The sequence below is a fragment of the Atractosteus spatula genome, chromosome 26 (genome assembly GCF_055471065.1).
Source record: "Atractosteus spatula isolate fAtrSpa1 chromosome 26, fAtrSpa1.hap1, whole genome shotgun sequence".
Lineage (NCBI taxonomy): Eukaryota > Metazoa > Chordata > Actinopteri > Semionotiformes > Lepisosteidae > Atractosteus > Atractosteus spatula.
Window position 1 is genome coordinate 5,798,623 of NC_142731.1, and position 18,185 is coordinate 5,816,807.

The 18,185-nt window shown below is 46.3% G+C and overlaps 1 protein-coding gene across 1 annotated transcript in view; it reads left to right on the plus strand.

Annotated features, from left to right (window-relative positions):
• The window catches only part of znf385c (zinc finger protein 385C), a 172,474-nt gene extending 154,704 nt beyond the window's left edge, over positions 1 to 17,770 (plus strand). Inside the window, exons 5-10 of the mRNA XM_088906492.1 lie at positions 6,576 to 6,768; positions 12,870 to 13,211; positions 13,511 to 13,698; positions 15,345 to 15,443; positions 16,194 to 16,283; positions 17,364 to 17,770. Of these exons, the coding sequence (XP_088762618.1) occupies positions 6,576 to 6,768; positions 12,870 to 13,211; positions 13,511 to 13,698; positions 15,345 to 15,443; positions 16,194 to 16,283; positions 17,364 to 17,594 (1,143 nt within the window). The 3' untranslated portion in view covers positions 17,595 to 17,770. The remainder of the gene's footprint in view (positions 1 to 6,575; positions 6,769 to 12,869; positions 13,212 to 13,510; positions 13,699 to 15,344; positions 15,444 to 16,193; positions 16,284 to 17,363) is intronic.
• Positions 17,771 to 18,185: the final 415 nt, after the last annotated feature.

An 18,185-nucleotide genomic window follows, 5' to 3' on the forward strand; every position in this document is an offset into this window, starting at 1 on the left:
ACCTTAGCTGAGTTCCGAATTTATAGGGTTGAATAAATGGCTGTTACTTAAGTTCCCTTTGCAGTTGTTTGTGATACCTCTTCTAGGTTAAATAATAATCTTTGCAGTTAAGATGTACTTGTAAATTCACAGGAGTGAGTTAACGTGGTCTCTCCTGTACTTCCATAGGTTCTGTCCAGGTACTCCAGTCCCCACCTCTCAGAGACACACTGTACGGCACTGTCTACTGAGCCCTGAGGAAAGTGGCTGGACTTCCTACATTCTTGTGGGTCTGTGAGGAGATTGGCTTTGTAGCCTCCCTCTCTGGCAAGCAAGTCTGGCAGTACAGAAGTGTAGACAGAAATCTGTTCAAGACAACGTCAGACCTAATAACAGGGGCCGCTCAGTGAGCTGGTAGCTGTTCTGTGTCGTAGGGCCTCACTGGAAGAAAGGCAATAAAGAGTGCCCAAGTGTGTGGCTTACGTCACTCCAGAGAGGCTCCCAAAAGGCTGTCAGCACCCCAAAAACAGGATCGGGTTGTGTTGCCTATCAAAAGAAACCAGGAGCCTTTCTGTCTCCTCTTTTTCTGTGGAGGAGGAGGGGGGGAGGTAGAAAGGGGCCTGGAGAGTCCACTTATCACAGAAAAGCAGAAGCTGTGGTGTGCTCTGGCAGAACTCCTTCCCAGAGATTCGGGCACAGGTCCCCCTGGAGAGAACCGCTCTCAGTGTATCTCCAAAGAAAGAGGGGAAGAACTGAGAAAAAAGAAAAAGAGAGCGAGCAGGCTGAGAAGCTGAAACATCTGGAGATTTAGATCCTCCATCTTAATACAGAAAAACGAATTACAGTTATCAGCTCAGTGATACGGGCATATTTTAAGACGGATGATGAAATTTATCATTATGCTGTCATAACAATCCTGTGGAGAAAAACAGATTTTTTTCTCCTGAAATTAGCAGCATCTGTTAGGCAAGGCAATGACTGAAAAAAGTGTGTTTAAAATCCCTGACAGTGTATCACTTCACCTATGCTTCTAATTTGGGTTTCTTTAGTTTGGCTAGATAGACTTCTGCATTGTTGTGTATTATTTATTATATAAACATTTGTATACTTACACCAGGCAAAGTTATTACATCCCCATGAAGTCCAGAGTATTACAGCATTTTTTTTTGCATGGTAAATCTAGAAAGATCATATTTAAAAGCTGATTTAAAAATGCTAAGTAATCCTTTAATCAGTTTTAAGACCATATCCTCAAATACCTAATATATTATGCCTGGAAAAGAAAAACATGTTTTAAATTATATTCTGTATTTATTCAACATTCCTGTAGTACAACCTCTTAAAATCATGTCTTTTAAAAGCCAATGTGTTACTGCAATTCAATGGATCTACATAATTAGTACTGATCTGAAAATGCGTTTAATCTGGATCCAAAGAGCTAAATTCCTCTTTGTTTTTTGCAAACAGAAATTCTGTTAGGCTTGTTATTTTTATAAACCTGAAAGCCCATTCATTTGGTCTGTCCTCTTTGCAATACCGAATAGTTAATCCCAGTATCATACAGTACAACACACAGTACCCCCTCCTGGCTTTGTGTTGTAACTACTCCATTCCTCGGTTTTATTACCCCCATGAAAAATCAGAAGCAAATCATCAATCATCTGAGCAGTGTGATTGAGGCAGAGCGTGTGCATACGAGTAATGAAAAGCAGAATGAGCACGAGATTATTAAAGCCTTGTGTCACTACCTTTGAACTAATTAACAATCGATACGATTCTCTTTCATAACGCTGTCTTCTTGCGTCCCCTTCATCTTTTCTATTAGACAGGCTGTCAGTGAACCGGTCTGAAATTGCTTTTTCTTTTTTCACTAATTCAATTCATTTTACTCTTATTTGTATCGGGAGTTTATTTTATTGCTTATTTGCATTTATATGACAGAGTGAAAGTTGGGGAATTCTAATGAGGCTTTCCTCGAAATGAAACTGGAGGTCATTTTTATCACAGGTGAGCAGAGAGACCATATTTCACCGATGTGACACCTGTTTAATGACATAAATTAAAAAATAAAAAATTAGTGCTTCAGAAAATTGAAGTTTGGGTTATTAGAGCCTTGATAGAGTTTGCTTATGTTTCTGCAGTTGTAAGAATCAGGCAGGGTGCAAGGACTCTGCCATACAAATTTCAGCCTACAAGTCGAGAGGACTAAGTGTTTCTTTTTATAAAATATTGAGATGCTAATTATTTTTGCTGAATGCAAAAGCTGCTAATTTCAGAAGGGAAAATAATTAATCCCTCATCAGCTCCCCATGCTCCTACACTACTCCACTCCAGGAAAGATGATGAAAAAACTAAATCTCGAAACAGTTTTGCACTGCAAGAACAGAGGACTGACAGAGCCATCACAGAGTCACCTTTGTGATTAGGTTCTGCAGCCTGTGACATAGAGGAGGGATTTCTGAGATAAGGGATTTAAATTACAATGGGATTTTTTCCATAACTAACAGCACCCCTCCTTGACCACGAGTTGTAATTGCTTTTTTGTAAGTTTCACGTATGGATGACAAAATGCCCAACACAAAACAGAGCATGCACGAAAACAACAGTATCGGGTTGATTTGTGCACAACCCAGGGCCTGACACTGAAGGAAATGTACGTGAAGGAATTCATATTGCGGTAAAACCTGACCACTCTTACCTTGGGAGAGGGCATACTGGAATATGGCTGTGCTGTAAAAAGTGTCCAAAAGTTGGAGCAAACCCACCCCCATGGAAAAACATTGCCGAAGTAAAAAGGAAAAGCAGAAAATGTGCTGCTCTCAATTCCAGAGGTACATCCAGCGCCCGCTGAACAACATCTCACCCCCTGCGCCATCACCGTATCACCAAAAGCGATTTATCTCTGCTTCAGCGCTTCCTTTTGGCAAAGATGTTTCAAACATATTAAAACACCAGATGTCCTGCCTGCGCTTTCGCTGCATGAAACAGTTTGCATCAAACCATCAGTCCTGTTCTCCAGCACTAACGAATAATCACTTTTTAGGCACTATTAGCATTGATCCCCGCTGGGGAGGATCTTTCACAGTGGGTTAATCAGTTAAACCCAGAAGAATTCCTGCTCCCCCAGCCCCCCCCAAGTCATTTGAAATTGCTCTGCAGAAGCAGCTAGTGAAATCTCAGAATTGCAGATTGGTTTTATTGCTTAATTCTGTTCCTTAATCGTATTTTCTACTACTTGCATCCCTTAATCACGCCACATTTGATTACTATTATCCTTATTCTTTCTAAAGTTGTTTTCTTTGTTGTTGTTTCTTAATTAACTTGTTTTATTATCCGTGGCTATGCTTTTGTTTTACTTTCTAGTGGGGTTTTTGAAGACCCGCCTTCAATTCTTTTTACTGCTTGTCTGGCTTTAACAGTGGCAAGCTTAGCCATCTCTTGATTTCAGGAAAAAGGAAAGCCAATGTCGCCTTCGATAGCAGGGTTTTGAAAGCGTATCACTGTTGCGAATCACAAGTCTCCAGCCAGGCAGAGTGTGAGCCTCAGGACTGAGGACTGGTTCTGGGGTGATTTGTGCCTTAGCGGGATGGGAGGGGTGATGACTATAGAAACTGTCTTGACGGAGAAGGAAATAAGCGACCAGTCGTTCCTTTCAGTTCCAGTAATTATACTACAGTAGCTAGTAGTCACTGTCACAGTGGCTTATAGAATAAGGCAGAAAGCCATTACGTTCTGGCTAATGAATTGAAGGCCAAGCAATGTATCGGTGGACCTCAGTCTGTTGCAGTAGCACTCTCTTTTAATACATTAACACAGCATATGAGCTCAGATCCTAAGGCAACCTGTCTGAAAGACCAGGAAGGACTTAATTAGTAATTATAATAATTGCTTACACTTATATGGCGCTTTTCTGGACACACCACTCAAAGCGTTTTACAGGTCATGGGGATCCCCTCCACCACCACCAGTGTGCAGCCCCACCTGGATGATGCGACGGCAGCCATAGTGCGCCAGTACACTCCCCACACACCAGCTCTAAGTGGGGAGAAGAGCAGAGTGATGAAGCCAGTTCAGAGATGGGGATTATTAGGAGGCCATGATTGGTAAGGGCCAATGGGAAATCTGGTCAGGATGCCAACTAGAACAAACTGGAACAAGCTGCCTGGCCTTGCTGTCAAAGCTGACACCCTGGTTTGTTTCAGGAGAAGGCTAGATGAGGTCTTCAACTCAGTTAGTTACTAGCAGCCAAACAGGCTGCTGTACATGAACCAGGATTGCCTCCCCTTACTTATTTATAACCTTTCTTATGTTCTTCAGAGCACTTACTTCCCCATAGTTCCCTCTTGTTGGGAGCACACTCCTCTGGTTTGTGATTCATTGTTGATTCTGAACAAGTCCCTTAGGTTGACTGTCAAAGCTTTTAAGGGCGCCGAGTACTTTAGAATTCAGACACTAGTTTCCCCTTCGCATCCAGATTTGAAGTCGGTAGGAGTAACGACACCAGGAGTTACAGTAAGGCTTCTGTGTACTGAGCCTGCTAGAGAATGCAATGTCACTCCCTTGGAACTGGCTTCTCCCACAGCAGGAGGCCCGGCCCTTTGGCATAGGAGAATTCACCGCTGTCCAGGTCGGCAGCATGTGAACTACTTAAACTACTTCTAGGATTTATATATTGAATATTTGTACTTACTTTTATGTAATGCTTAAGCACAGGTCAGTAGAGCAGAAGCACCATGTGGCTCTGAAATTGAAGGTGCCAGTGAGCGGCCATGACTGAATCCCAGCGGGAGCAGAGCTGCACACGTTACACCTTCCTCCTCCCTCTAAAGCAGGGTAGACAGGGTAGACAGGCTCGACTAGCGAAGCAAGGGCACAGATGCATGTACGAAAGGCCTAACCGGAATAAGTGCTGTCAAAATGAGGGCTCGGTAAAGTGCCGGCAATCTCCGATAACTGCAAACCATTTTCTGACTCTTTTATCAGAAGCCGCTGATAGCGCCGGCCTCCTGCAGACTCTAAGTTCAGAGAGACTGTCGTTCAGCACTTAAGTGCCGAGTGCAGGGTGTTGGGTTGTTAACATTTTAGTGTCTGCTGGCAATTACCAGCCTGAATAATGGCAGAAATTACCCATTGAACACTAATGGAGAAGCTCTTAAAAAGGTTTTCACTTGATAATGAAAGACCCCTTTTATTTATTTATTTTGCTTTTTATTATCTGTTGTTGTGAGTTCGGGCCTGTAATTTGGGGATGATGGGGGCCAGGGAAATTGTGCCTCTACAGCAGTGTTTTGAAAATGACAGGAGGTGTCAGTGGCGATGGGGATGGGAGGGGGGTGGGTGCACGTATTGACTGAGGAAGACGCTTGAGAGCGAGCTGCCATTGTGCATGCCAGCACTACACTTTTAAAAGGTAGTTATGCAGATAAGAGGCAGCCTTGTTGCACATCACAATCACATAATAATACCGTTAGTTTCCTGTGTCTGTGTCGGGGTTCTTATCAGGCATGAGCAGGCTCTCACCGGCAGGCTGTCCTGTATTGTTTCTTGTTTGACTGCAGCCCTGCTTCTGAATGTAAATCACATGTAGCCAGCCAATGTCTTGATAATAGGCGACATATCCCCCCTAGAATTTACATCAGCAATTCGTTGTGCGTCGTTATAAATTCCCTTCGGAGGACACATACTGTTCTGGAGCCGAGCGCTCTCCATGCTGGGGAAAGCTTATCAGCAGTGACAACACTGTCCTCTTATTTTTTTATCACTTTGCTTTAAATTGCAAATGGCACCATCACTTCGGGTCACCGAGTCTTCCTGCTATTAAATAGAAGCAAAGCAGGGCACTCTGTTCTGGCTTGTCCTCCCTGCTCCGCGACTGCAAAGGCAGCAGCCCCTCCGTGCCAATGGCCGCCTGTTCGCGTCCGTGGGTGAACTGGGCCCCCCGTCACCGGGGTGCGACTCCTGCGGAGCAGAGACCCCCATCGTCCGCCACGTTTTTCTCAACAAGAGGAAACCGCAGGCGAAGTGGAGCCAGACACCGGCGCCTTGTACTACAGTGTCATAAAACTTCACAAAGACCTGGACTGCTGCATCTCGCCAGTACAAAAAAAGGCCAACAAGTACAACAAGGAGCCCCACTCTTTTAGTGTGCTGGGTAACGGTCTGGCTTGAAAGAGACAGAATCATATTGTTTAGCTACAGTCTGGACATGACGAATGCAGTTGGTTAAAGACATATGACCCCTTTTCCACTTAACAACATCTGTAGGTCTCTGAAGGGCGACTGGCTCAGGGAGCAGACGTTCCAACACTGGACATAGAGCTGTCTTGTGTACCCTTTTTGGGTACACAAGGAATCGCATCATGAGGTTCTCAGATCAGGGAGCTGCTAGCAATGAGACAAGCAAGCTGGGGATCACTGGCCTTCTCTCGTTTCGGACTTTAATTACTCCTGTTGCCGCTCGATCAGATGTCCGAGAGCAGGGAGGGCCAGGCGTGGCCTGGTGGTGACGCAGATGAGCACGTTCTCTCCGTGAGATGGGAAGCTAGGTGGGCGCGATGTGTCTGAGCTTTTGCTTTTTAAACCTTCTTGCCACACAGAACCAAGCAGAGGCCCACTACAAAGGACACAAGCACACCCGCAAGCTGAAAGCCATTGAAGCCCAGAAGAACAAGCAGAGGAGCTCGGGCGCCGCGGCGTCGGCCGGGAGGGAGAGGGAGAGGGACCGGGAGAAGATCAGGGTCCCCGAAACGCTGCCCGCGCTCATGGAGCGCAGTCTGATGGACGCCACCAGTGAGTACCCCCTCCCCCCCCGAAACCTAGAAAGAGAAATGGGCAGAAGCAGGTTCACTTCTTGTCCTTCTTTTTTCTTTTTTCTCCTGCCTTTCCCTCTCCTTGTCCTCTTCAGATATTGTAGAATATGCAATAAACAGGCCACTCCAGCATCCTCCCCTCCCATTTCCAGTTTTTCTGGGCGACATGAGCCAGTGGCAAACTGTTTCTGTGGTCTCTGTTGGGGCTCTGTACCGCATGCAACAAGGGACACCCCATTCGGAGACCCCAGTGCTCCCCAGATCGTTCCTGAGGAGCTGCTCCTTGCTGGTGAGCCAGCAGGGGCTGTGCCTGCAGGAGTAGCAGCTGCGGGTTATTTACTGTCCCATTCAGCTTCTCTCTCTGTCTGTTCGGCAGACGGGCCCAAATATAGTGAACCTGATCCATCGAGGTCTCTTTTTCATGGTGCTGCAGGATTGATGCCGCGCTTTAGGTAGAGAGATGAAAACAAAGATAGGGCCCTATGGTGATGGGGGTGATCCTTCGGCACCTGGCCACCAGAGACACGGCAACAGACCGAATCCATCAGCTTCGCATCTGATGGTTTCAAGTGAAAAAATAATTAAGTAGGGGAAAAAAGAGTAGCTGAGAGGTAGTTCAAGTAGGGAGCTGGATCAGCATGCGTGGGCTGCAAAGGAACAGGTAAAGGTTTATTCCACACTGAAAGGAAAAGAGAAACAACGTTTCGGCTGTGGAGCCTCCTTCAGGTGTGGCCTAGTGGTATGATAAACCCTCTCTCTGCTGTTGCCCCCCAGGTGCTCAACAACAGATTAGCGCAGGAACAAGCATGCCGATGTGTACTTGTGTGGTTTAAAGGGCTACAGTGTATGGTGACATAAAAGTTATATGAGGTTTAAGTGAGAAGCTACATCACCATGCAGGTTGCAAAGGATGAACTTCGGCATGAAATTAACCTCGGTTGGGTTTGTTCCATAAAAGCTATATGACTACTAGCTGTTCCACTTCTGTACTATTAATAGAAACTGACATTTGTTTACTTGATCACACTCTGGGCGTATGTGATAATGGCTAAAGAATATAAAAGTGTTAGGAGCCTGAGAGGGCACATTCCACCAACTCGAGGCTGCGTCTGCCTATTCCTGGAGTGACATCACTGCCCACAGCTTTTTACCCTCCCCTCCCCCTGAAATATCACTCTTATCTCTTGTGTTACACCTATCGAGAAGTTACACCAGATCAATAATGCTAATGAATCCATTATTGGTATTCCTGTTCTGTTTCTGCTGACAGCTGTTAATACACTGCACAATAGACAGAGGACGCTTTCTTGACAACTGCTCCAACCCACATTCCTGAAGCACTTCAGAAAGTGACAGAGCAAGCCAGTGGCTCAAACAGGCTAATATTACAATGAGGAAATGGCGGTGTTAGAGTAATATTGTAAAAAGGAAAGTTTCATGATTGAGTCCTCAGTAAGGCTGGAGAGCTCCCCACTCCCCACCACCCCAGCTCTGGGAGGTGGGCAAGGTGCCACCTGCTGTCATCTGGCTCTACCATCACCAGGATGACTGGAGAATTTATTCTCTAAAGACAAATAAACAAACAGGTTAATTAAAGGGGAACTTCAGTCCCAATTTCTCAGACCGGTTATGAAATCTCGGTAATAAAATAAATCCATTGACGGCATCACAAAGTTTTACAAATTCTAAATTAAACACAGAATTGTGAACTTTGATGAAAGTACTGTATGGTCGCCGTGTTGTCACAAACCACGCGAGTTCGTGTGAATGGCGACGTGATGCAGCCCTTCCTGCTCACTAGTATCCATAGTGACTAATGTAATGAGATATAAGAGTGAATAACTACAGGTTGTGCTGCAGATATTATGGCTTTTCCACTGCACAACAATTAATCCACACTGTTCGGGCACCCTTCACTCCAGCCAATAATCCAGGCAGGTGTGATCTGGGTCTCCCAGCTCAGACTTTTTTTCGCAGTGTTTTAACTAACTAACTAACAGTTTTAACTGTGTTGCTTAATTGATGCCATCATTTCTTTCATGTCAAGAGCAGCTTTGAAATGTTGTTTGGTCCAAGGGTGATCCAGAGGCTTGCTCTGCAGTGGTGCTTTTTGCAGCAGAATGCCTCCTTTGCCAAAAGAAGGCATGCTTGCACACTCAGATACACACACAGGAGTTCATAGTCCCCACCCGCCAGGAAGAAATCACAAACCACGCAAAGGGGCTTGGGCTTGTAGATCAATTTGAGAAATTTAAGAAGCGACGGAGATTTTGAACTCAGACTTTCTGTGGGAGCCAGGAATGAAAAGCTGACAAAAGCCTGGCGCAAAAAGCCTTCCCCATCCAATTTCGCTTCGTATTCTTCAGCGAGGAGCAGCTGAAAAGACTGTGGGGAGACAGAGAGCGAATGAAAGAAAAAAAAACGGAGCAGACGAGCAGATAAGCCGCAGCTCGCTTTATGTCCTGAATAATCTTACACTTCCAAGGCAATTTCATGACAAGGAATGATCCTTAATAAACTCACTTGTGTAATTCATCTAATGTGAAATTGAAATGCATCAGAGCAGGCAAGTCTCACTGTCTGACAATGTGGCTTTGTAATGTGATAATGCCCAGAATTAACGCTGTATGAAATTAGCTGCATTTGTAACCCATATTAACAATATGCAAGCAAGGCCTGGATTCATGATGAGTGGAAAATGCTGAACAATATGTGATTCCTACTTTGAATAGCTTGCCATTTGACTTCTTCAAAGGCTGGAAATGGGTTCAGTTAACAGTACTGTTCTGCTTTGGATGAAAGAGAGCAGGCTGTATTTTGAGAGCATTCAAGGATGCTGAAAGAAAATCATTTGATACAATCTGTTTGACTGAAACGTGACCTTCCCAGAATCACAGAAGACTTTTTACATGTGAGTGAAGGGGCTGAGCTGCAGCTGGTGGAGGTGTATTGACTATGGCTGAGTACAGAGGAGGGTACTGAGCTCCATCTGGCCCAGTGCAAGCTAGCAAAAAACAGTACTGTATGGATATGCACATCCTAATGCTGAATGCAAAGTAGTGAAGATAAGTACAGTACTGGTAATTGGACCAATACAATAGCGAACATTAAGGTGCACAATGTGGCAGGTGCAGAGAAGTATAACATTCTGCAATTCTGTATAGTACAATACAGATTGAAAGTGCAGTGTGGTATTGTATTAAATCAAGTTATATGTAGTACAATGTAGCCCCAGCATGATTTACTTGACACAGTACTTTCACTTCCTGTGTCTATATGTTTAGCCTATATCTCTGTTAATTGCCATTGCTTTTCTTCTTTGCTGCATTCAGTAACTATTCCTTCTTCTGGGATGGGGAGGTGAGGTCAGCTGTACAGTGCCTGTGTGCAATGCATACTGGCCTCCCCAGTGTGTGTCTCTCTCGAATTGCACTGAAGAGTGGTTCCACAGGCCAGCAGACTTTGCATGGAAGCTGGCACTCTAGGAGAGGCCAGATGATACAGACTGGGTCTTGGAACGAGCAGGCTTAATGTGAAGAAGATAGGTTTCTGGTCACTTGGCTTGGCTTTATGCAGCATGCAGGGCCTGATCCAGACACTCAAGAAGAAGGCAGTTTTGCTCTTTTAAGTTGTTGCTCACAGTCCAACAGCAGCCTGTGGCTTTGCAAACACGACTGCTGAGTACTATGAGCCCCCATCGGCCAGAAAGAGCAGGAGAGCCCCACGACTCTGGAGGCCCATCTTCAGACAGAGACCCACAGGGTCATGGGAAAGGGTCACGAGAGGGGGCCATGGTGAAATATCACAACCTTTTAAGCCTTTTTTTGTTTATGTTCTGCATTTCCACATACCTAGTCTTGCTGGGGGTTTTTTCACCAGTGTGCATGGGAATTATTCAGACGTTTAATAACCCGACTCATTGATTTTGCTGTATTTTAAATTGCGTCTTAGAGCAGCGAGCTGGAAAATAGATCAGATCAGAAAACGCTCGGTGAGTGCATAATAAAGGCACGCTTCCTTACTTTGTAATCGGAGATAATATTGGTGTTAAATTAATGACTGCGAGTGTTAAATCTCAATGTGCTTGATGAATCTGGTAGGCTTTAATTAAGCTAGGAAGGTGTGATCGCAGTGGTTTAAAGACTTTCTCATGAATTATTCTGAGTCAGTTCATCTACAACCAAAAAAACAGTCCCCTTGTGCTACTTACTTTATGCAAAGTAAGCAACTGTCACCTCTCAGAACTCTAGCAATAAGCAAAGGGTTTTATGACATGAGTCAATATCCTCTTCCATTAGCAGGCTTAACATGAAGGGGACGTTCGCAGGCTGCAGAAGACTGGCCGAGCCTTTTCCTCAAGATAAACTGCTAGTGTAACTCTGGCGCAAGACCTGTATTGTTTGCAAGACCATTAGCTCGTCTTGTTCGATGTCGTTCCTGAGCTCTGTCTTCGAGAAACAGCTTAAGCAGAACATTCCCCTCCAATGCAGTCCCATCTATCGCCATGACAGTCCTGATAAACATTCGATTGACCTTCCTAGCAGCTCAGGTTCTACACCAGTAGCCGCTGTGCCAACGCAAAAGCAATCTTTGCAAAATCGACTTTTATTTAATTAAACCTGGGGAACAGTTTAAAGGAAAAGCAATGTAATCAAACCGTTACATTATCTTTGTTGTTCTTTATTCATTCTTTGCAAGTTTATTCACTAAAGCCCTGATTTTAGAAAAATGCCACGAGGCCAAAAAGTTGTTTAAGCCAAAATGTCCGTCGTTTTTTTTTGGTCTTCATGTGCATAACTAAGGATAATTTGCTCCAGCAAATAAAAGTTGCTTTGTTCCTCAATGCAACCATTTGCAATTTACAAATACCCAGAAATCTGGGAGCGATGAGTCAGGGTTCTTGGGAACATTATCAAGGAAACAGTCTTTTTGCTTTCTGTGTGGACTATTTCAGTGCCCGTAAATTGTGGAGTTCACCGTCAGACCATGTCATCATATCATATTTCTTGCTGCAGTGAGAAGAATGCAGGTGATTTCGGGTTGATTCAGGTACATTCCCGGGTATTCACAGGTGAGGCTGTCCCACAACATGACAGGCATCTGTGCGCCAGTTAGATATACACCTGAATTGCACAGGACGAATTATACTCGTTTCTCAGAAGGAATGGGTGTTCCTTAATACAGCACCAAAAAAAAGGGAAAAAGCCTGTGCTGTTGTATATAGATTTACTGTGAAGTTCCTCACTGCTGCGTCCTGAAAGCTTTCTGTTGTTCACCTCCAGCCACCCAGTGCAACAGCAGCTTATTGACTTCAGGAGAGTGGGCACGGCCATCATCAGCATGCATTTCCAATGTACATCAGTGCAGAACGAGGAACCCCCTTAACTACAACCTGCCCTCCCAGGGGTCACCCTCCCTGTAGAAATACAGGCCTCGCACCTCCGTACAAATCAAAAATGAGAAAATCTGTGAAAGGAGATTAAAAACTGGAGCAGGAGGAACTGAATAATTCAAAACAGGGCAGCGCTTTCCCTTTCTAAAAGATAAAGAGAAATAAGAAAATCAATTGGCTGGCACTTGGACTTTGCTGTAGTGGGAGCACTAGTATTAACCTCTCCTTTGTTACACAAAATCAAACGGAGATGCGGAGTGTCAGAACATGGCAGGATCAGACGCCTTCCGGCGCTGAATTCCCAGGAAAACGTTGACTTTTTCACAGCAACAATGGGGCAAGATGTGTGCTCTCTTTGGTGAAGTCGGGGGGGGGGGGGGGGGGTTGAGCTTGCAACTTTTTCACTTTCTGCAGCGAGGGTCAGAGGTCAGGAATAGAGAGAAGGGGATTGTTACAATTTGAGAACTTTTGGTCGAAATCCGTAGGGTCAAAAACCAGACTGAAAACCAGATGGAGGTAATCAAAGTCCTAATGCTCTTTGGTGTAATAAGCAGGGCTTTGCGTTGTTAGGCTGTGTGAGGGACTGTAATTGTGTTGCACGGCGAGTGCTGTAGTGCTGCTGTGTGTGTGTTGGTGCTGGAGTGTGTGTTTCCTGTTTGCCCCAGTGACTCAGTGCGGTCTCTCCCCAGCTCTGTCCATGGACCCCGAGTCTGGGAAGGGGAAGGAGACTCCAGGGGTCTCGGTGGTGCTCACACCCGTCTCCGAGGTCTCCTCCCTGGAGCTGGTGGCCCTGGCGGCAGCGTCCCCCCAGGTCTCCCCGGCCTCCCAGCTCTCCGAGAGAGTGTCCGAGGCCGGCGCCCCCGACCCCCCCGTGCCCGTCCTGGAGAGCAGCAGCCAGGAACCCCCCCAGAGCGAGGCCGAACCCCGCGGGGAGGGGGACAAGGACCCCAAAAAGAGCAAGCCGCACCTGCACTGTCCCATCTGCAAAGTCACGGTCAACTCCACGTCCCAGCTGGAGGCCCACAACAGCGGTACGTCGCAGAGCCTTCTGGGAAGAGAGATGGGCCTGAGCGAGCTGCCCGGCCTGGAGACAGACAGGTGAACCCCATGAGTGGGGTTTGGCACGGTTGGAAAACCAATTGGAAAAAAAGATGCAGCAATTAAATTTAAATGGGATTTTTAGTCTTGACCCCCTCCCAGTCGCTGATGTCAGGACTACGAGGGTAGTGACAGAAATAAGACTTAGCTTCTGCACAGCAGGGCGTACTACCTGCAGCAGCTGTGCCTCTGGCCGGGCTGCTCAAGTGTCCTGTGATTCCCTTCCTCCCAGGAGCCAAACACAAGCTGATGCTGGAGGGCCAGAGCGCCCAGCCGCGCCGGAGGAGCAAGGTGCTGCTGTCCCGCGCGGCCTGCAAGACCAAGCGGCTGGGGAACAAGGGCAGCGTGGGCGTGCAGAGCAAGGCCTTCCACTGCGAGGTGTGCGAGATCTACGTCAACTCGGAGACGCAGCTCAAGCAGGTCAGTCAGCCCTGCAGCGCGGGTCAGACAACAGGAGCGGAGAGAAGAGCAGATCACTTCGTCGGCCATATACAATCTCTTGCATTAGGAATGTGTCTTTTCGCATACCTTTCGCATACCATGTCTTGCTCTCCATGAGACACACAGACAGAGAGAGAAGCTTGGGGTCAGAGCGCAGGGTCGGCCATTTATTTATTTGGCCAGGACATAGGGGTGTAACCCTGGCGTCCTGGCCAAATTTCCCATTGGCCCTTACCACTCATGGCCTCCTAATAATCCCCATCTATGAATTGGCTTCATCACTCTGCTCTCCTCCCCACTGATAGCTGATGTGTGGGGAGCGTTCTGGCACACTATGGCTGCCATCGCATCATCCAGGTGGGGCTGCACATTGGTGGTGGTGGAGGGGAGTCCCCATTACCCGTAAAGCGCTTTGAGTGGAGTGTCCAGAAAAGCGCTATATAAGTGTAAGCAATTATTATAATTATTATAATTATACGGCGCCCCTGGAGCAGGCCCTCGCTCAGGGGCTCAACGGACTAGGATTCCTCTTCCGGCCGCGGGATTTGAACCGGCAACCTTCCAGCCACAGGCACAGATCCTTACCCACAGTGCCACCGCTCCGCCAAATTGGGGGGTGGGACCTCTGTCCCCGAGCTGGTGAAGTTTGAGAAGTCAGACTGGGCGCAATGCTCATTGCAATAAGAGGAAGGCAGCTGCACTCAGTGGCTCTGATAAGCTATTATTTGTAATGCCCTCAACTCTGTCTCCTGGACTGGAGAGCCCTGATCCAGCAGGGCTTATAGGTCACCAATAAATCATCCATTTCTGAAGATGTGGACCAATTGCATTGTAATCAGTTAACCTGGTGATTTGTTAAATTAAGCAACAGTTAATTAAGTCTAAGTAATCTTCAGCCCTATTAGACGAAAGTTCTGTTCATTGAACAGATTACTTGATTTTTTCATCAACACCTTACAGGTCTTGCCAGTCTTTATGAACATGTGACCTACTGTCTAAGACTCCTCTCCCAGGCTCAGCCCAGTTCGTCTCTGAAAAGCCAAATTCTGATGAAGCCAACATAGTTAGATTTTAACTAATTTTAATTAGAAAAAGATTAATGAGCCTGCAGCACACTGCAAGTGGACTGGTCTCTGTGTATCTGCAACAGCTGTAAATAGGACACAAATGAATCTGCACTTGTTGGTTTAGCAGTGGGGTCTCAGCCTCCATTCCTTTAGTAAAATGGCCCCTTAATCTTACCCTTAAGTCAGAACTGACCATTTAAAGAGACTAACAGGGTTGTGGCTGTCCTGGACCAAGACTGGACAACCCTGCTGTTGTGGTTCCTAAAGCTTTTAAATTCATTGGCCTGAATAACCAGTACCCTTAATTTAAGGGGAGGGTATCCTTTGGAGGTTTTCATGGAAAGCTGTAGGTTTCTTTCATTTTCTTTAGTCATAAATTCACTCATTTGTTCAGTTAGAGGGGGTCAAGGGGTCTGAATAGCTTTGTACGTGAGGGGCTCAGGAATTCATGATCTAGAGATGCCGGGATCACTTGAGCATGGAGGCTGGAAATGAGGACAGGTTCAGGTGCGGGTCAGGAGGAGATGGTAACCTGTCCCATGTGATTTCTGTTTTCAGCACATGAACAGCAGGAGGCACAAGGACAGGCTGGCTGGGAAACCCCCCAAGCCCAAGTTCACCCCTTATAACAAAACCCAGCAGAACTCCATCTTAGCGGTGAGTAGACCGAGTGCCAGCCATCTGTATGGCTGTCTGCAGAGGTGTGTGAGGCAGCAGAGAACTCCACCCCAGCAAAGCAGCTCTGCAGTCAGTGATATGGAAAATGTGAGCAAGCACCAAGTGATGCAAGCACACACAGATCAGCATCTAGTAGCTTTGCCATCTTTTTCATGCTGTTCATGATACAGTTGCTCATGGAGGTGACCTGTCTCATCGGGGGCCAGGAAGGCCTGTGGGAAAAACCAGGTAGTTGCACTGTATGTGGGCGTATTCATGTGTGTTGCAGTACATCAGGACCAAGATGTTCAGTAGGCTCAAAGCTGTGCCTTAAACAGAAGCAGATGAAAAGTACCGAATCTTTTCTCTTCTGAAACGGGAGGATTGTGAGAGGAAAACAATTATTCACAGTACTAGGAAGTAGGGACATAGGATGGCTTCTAGAGCAACAGTGAAACGCAGAATGGAGTGCAGGTCAACATGACGAGGGTGCAGTGAAGTTTGACAGTAGGACTGGGGGTTGTGGGTGTCTGGAACCCGATACTGAGTCGCGTCATTAAAGGTGATTTCTGAGCATCCTTCATGAAAGGGCCCAGAGATCCTTGGATGACTTTGTTGTTGGCAGCTAAAGTAGCTGAAAGTCTCCTCTGGTTTGTAACCTTTCTTTGCTCTGTCCTGCCCTGCCCCCTCTGGGCCTTGAGGGTGGTGGGGGCACCTCCAATCTGACTGTGTCCTCCTGTGTCCTGGCAGAACGTGAGGTGGACTGGATATGCTGGGGGCGCAGTATCAGCCATGAAGAAAGTGTTTGGCCGTTGCAACCTGACCTCACTCTCCACCCAGGTGGGTACAGGTGGCATACAGGTGGATGCAGGTGCAGGGGAAGGGGCACTGTTTGTTGTGCCAACCTGAAAAAACATAAGAGCTTTTTTTAGAATGAGATACAAAGAGAAAATTCAAATTACTCAAATTAAACTCTCCTGCAGGCATGATTGCTTTTGAGTCTATAGCATGTATATATTTAATTCATTTTTTGCAATGGCATAGATTTTATTCTTATTATAAATGAGCACAACCAACCATCATCATGAACATGCACTGCTTTGGACTTCCCCAAGAAATTCATAGTCAACCCGTGCTATTATTCTTCTTTAAAAATCTTTATTTAAAAAAAAACTCATTTTTAAGCCATCTTTACGGAGAAACCTTCCTGTCACATTCATGACAACTGGTTGTTGTTTTTCCACGTCCAAGTCTGAGCAGCGTGGAGGAAAGGAATAAACCAAGCAGTGTGACGCTGGTCTTGGAATTCTGCCTCTGTTGGACAGCTTAAAAATAAACTGCGCAAAACCAGAAGAGTTGGGCGAAGAGGGGCCAGACACATGCAAGTTTCTTATTTATCCAGCTGCTGGGGAAACGGACGGTCCCTGTGTAGCAGAAATTCTTGTCTGGGATATTTAAAGCAGGAATGGGAGGCTGGTTTTAGATTCTCCTTTAAATGACCTCTGATTTCATCTCTCATTGTCAGCCTTAACATCTAATGGGCTGGAAGGCCACCCTGAAACTGTTTCTCTTAGCCTGTGCTTTTTCGGTACTGCCCATAACTAAAATAACCCAATTGGGGGTCCTCAGAGATGACTAGGTTTATGTGCCTGTTGCACCAGTGAAAACAAGCATTTTTTTCTCAGTCTGTTCCTACAAAAGGCTTCATTTGATGGACGGACAAACGCAACATCTTTTTTCTATTGTGTTATTTTCTAGCTTTTTCGGCGGAAGTTGGTAAACGCGTTTCTTTGTTCCCATGACATTTTGGTAGGCTTGTAAAAAGCTGTTCGGAAAGTGCAAAGCCGCCCTCACTTGCCAGTGATCCTCCCCAGAGGAAGACCCTTCATGTGACCCTGTCCTGCCTGCTGTCTCTTCCAGACCAAACTGGCCCTGCAGAAGCAGCTGACCAAGACCCTGACCACAGGATTCCTGCCGAGCCCGCTCAGCCCTGCAGCCCTGTGCACCGTAGCCGCCAACCCCCTGGCGCTGCGCCACCCGGCGGGCACCGCCACCCTCATCCAGACCCCCCTGCTGGGACCTGCCCTGTTCCGGCCGGCACCGGGGCCCCTGAGGGCCACACACACCCCTATCGTGTTCACCCCTTACTAAGCCCAGCACTGTGGCGTTGGACACAACCTTCAGTAGGGGTGAAATGGAGCTATGCAGCCATGGCAAGCTAGGAGCAAACAGTCATAAAATCTCCCTCCTATAAATATGTTTATATTTATATATCATACACATGCAATGCATTACCTTGTTAAAAATATTTAAGAAAACAATGAGTTTTGGAGCCATGTAACCTTTCAGTTTGTTTGTTTGTTTGGTTTTTTTCCAGACGACTGTTTGCAATTGTTGCGTGAGCTGGAGACTCTAATGTAGAAGCCTTTTGAGAAAACGGTTCAAAGATATTAGATTCCTACTATCACAAAGTGTACCGTATTTGTAAATTCTGGCTCCTAAAAACCAGATCCCTTTACTTGACTCTTCTTAAATATTTTTAACCCTGGATATCTGGGATGTCTAGCCCCTGGATTGTCTGATCAGATCCAGTGTGGGTTTCTATTCCTGTCAGTTCCTTACTAAGGGAATAGGTTCATCCATCAACGACATATTCCCAAGCTGGCCGTGTTAACGTGGGACAGTGCAGTGGAATGCGACAGGAGCACCAGTGGTTGGGAATCCCTGGTGAGGAGCTTGAGG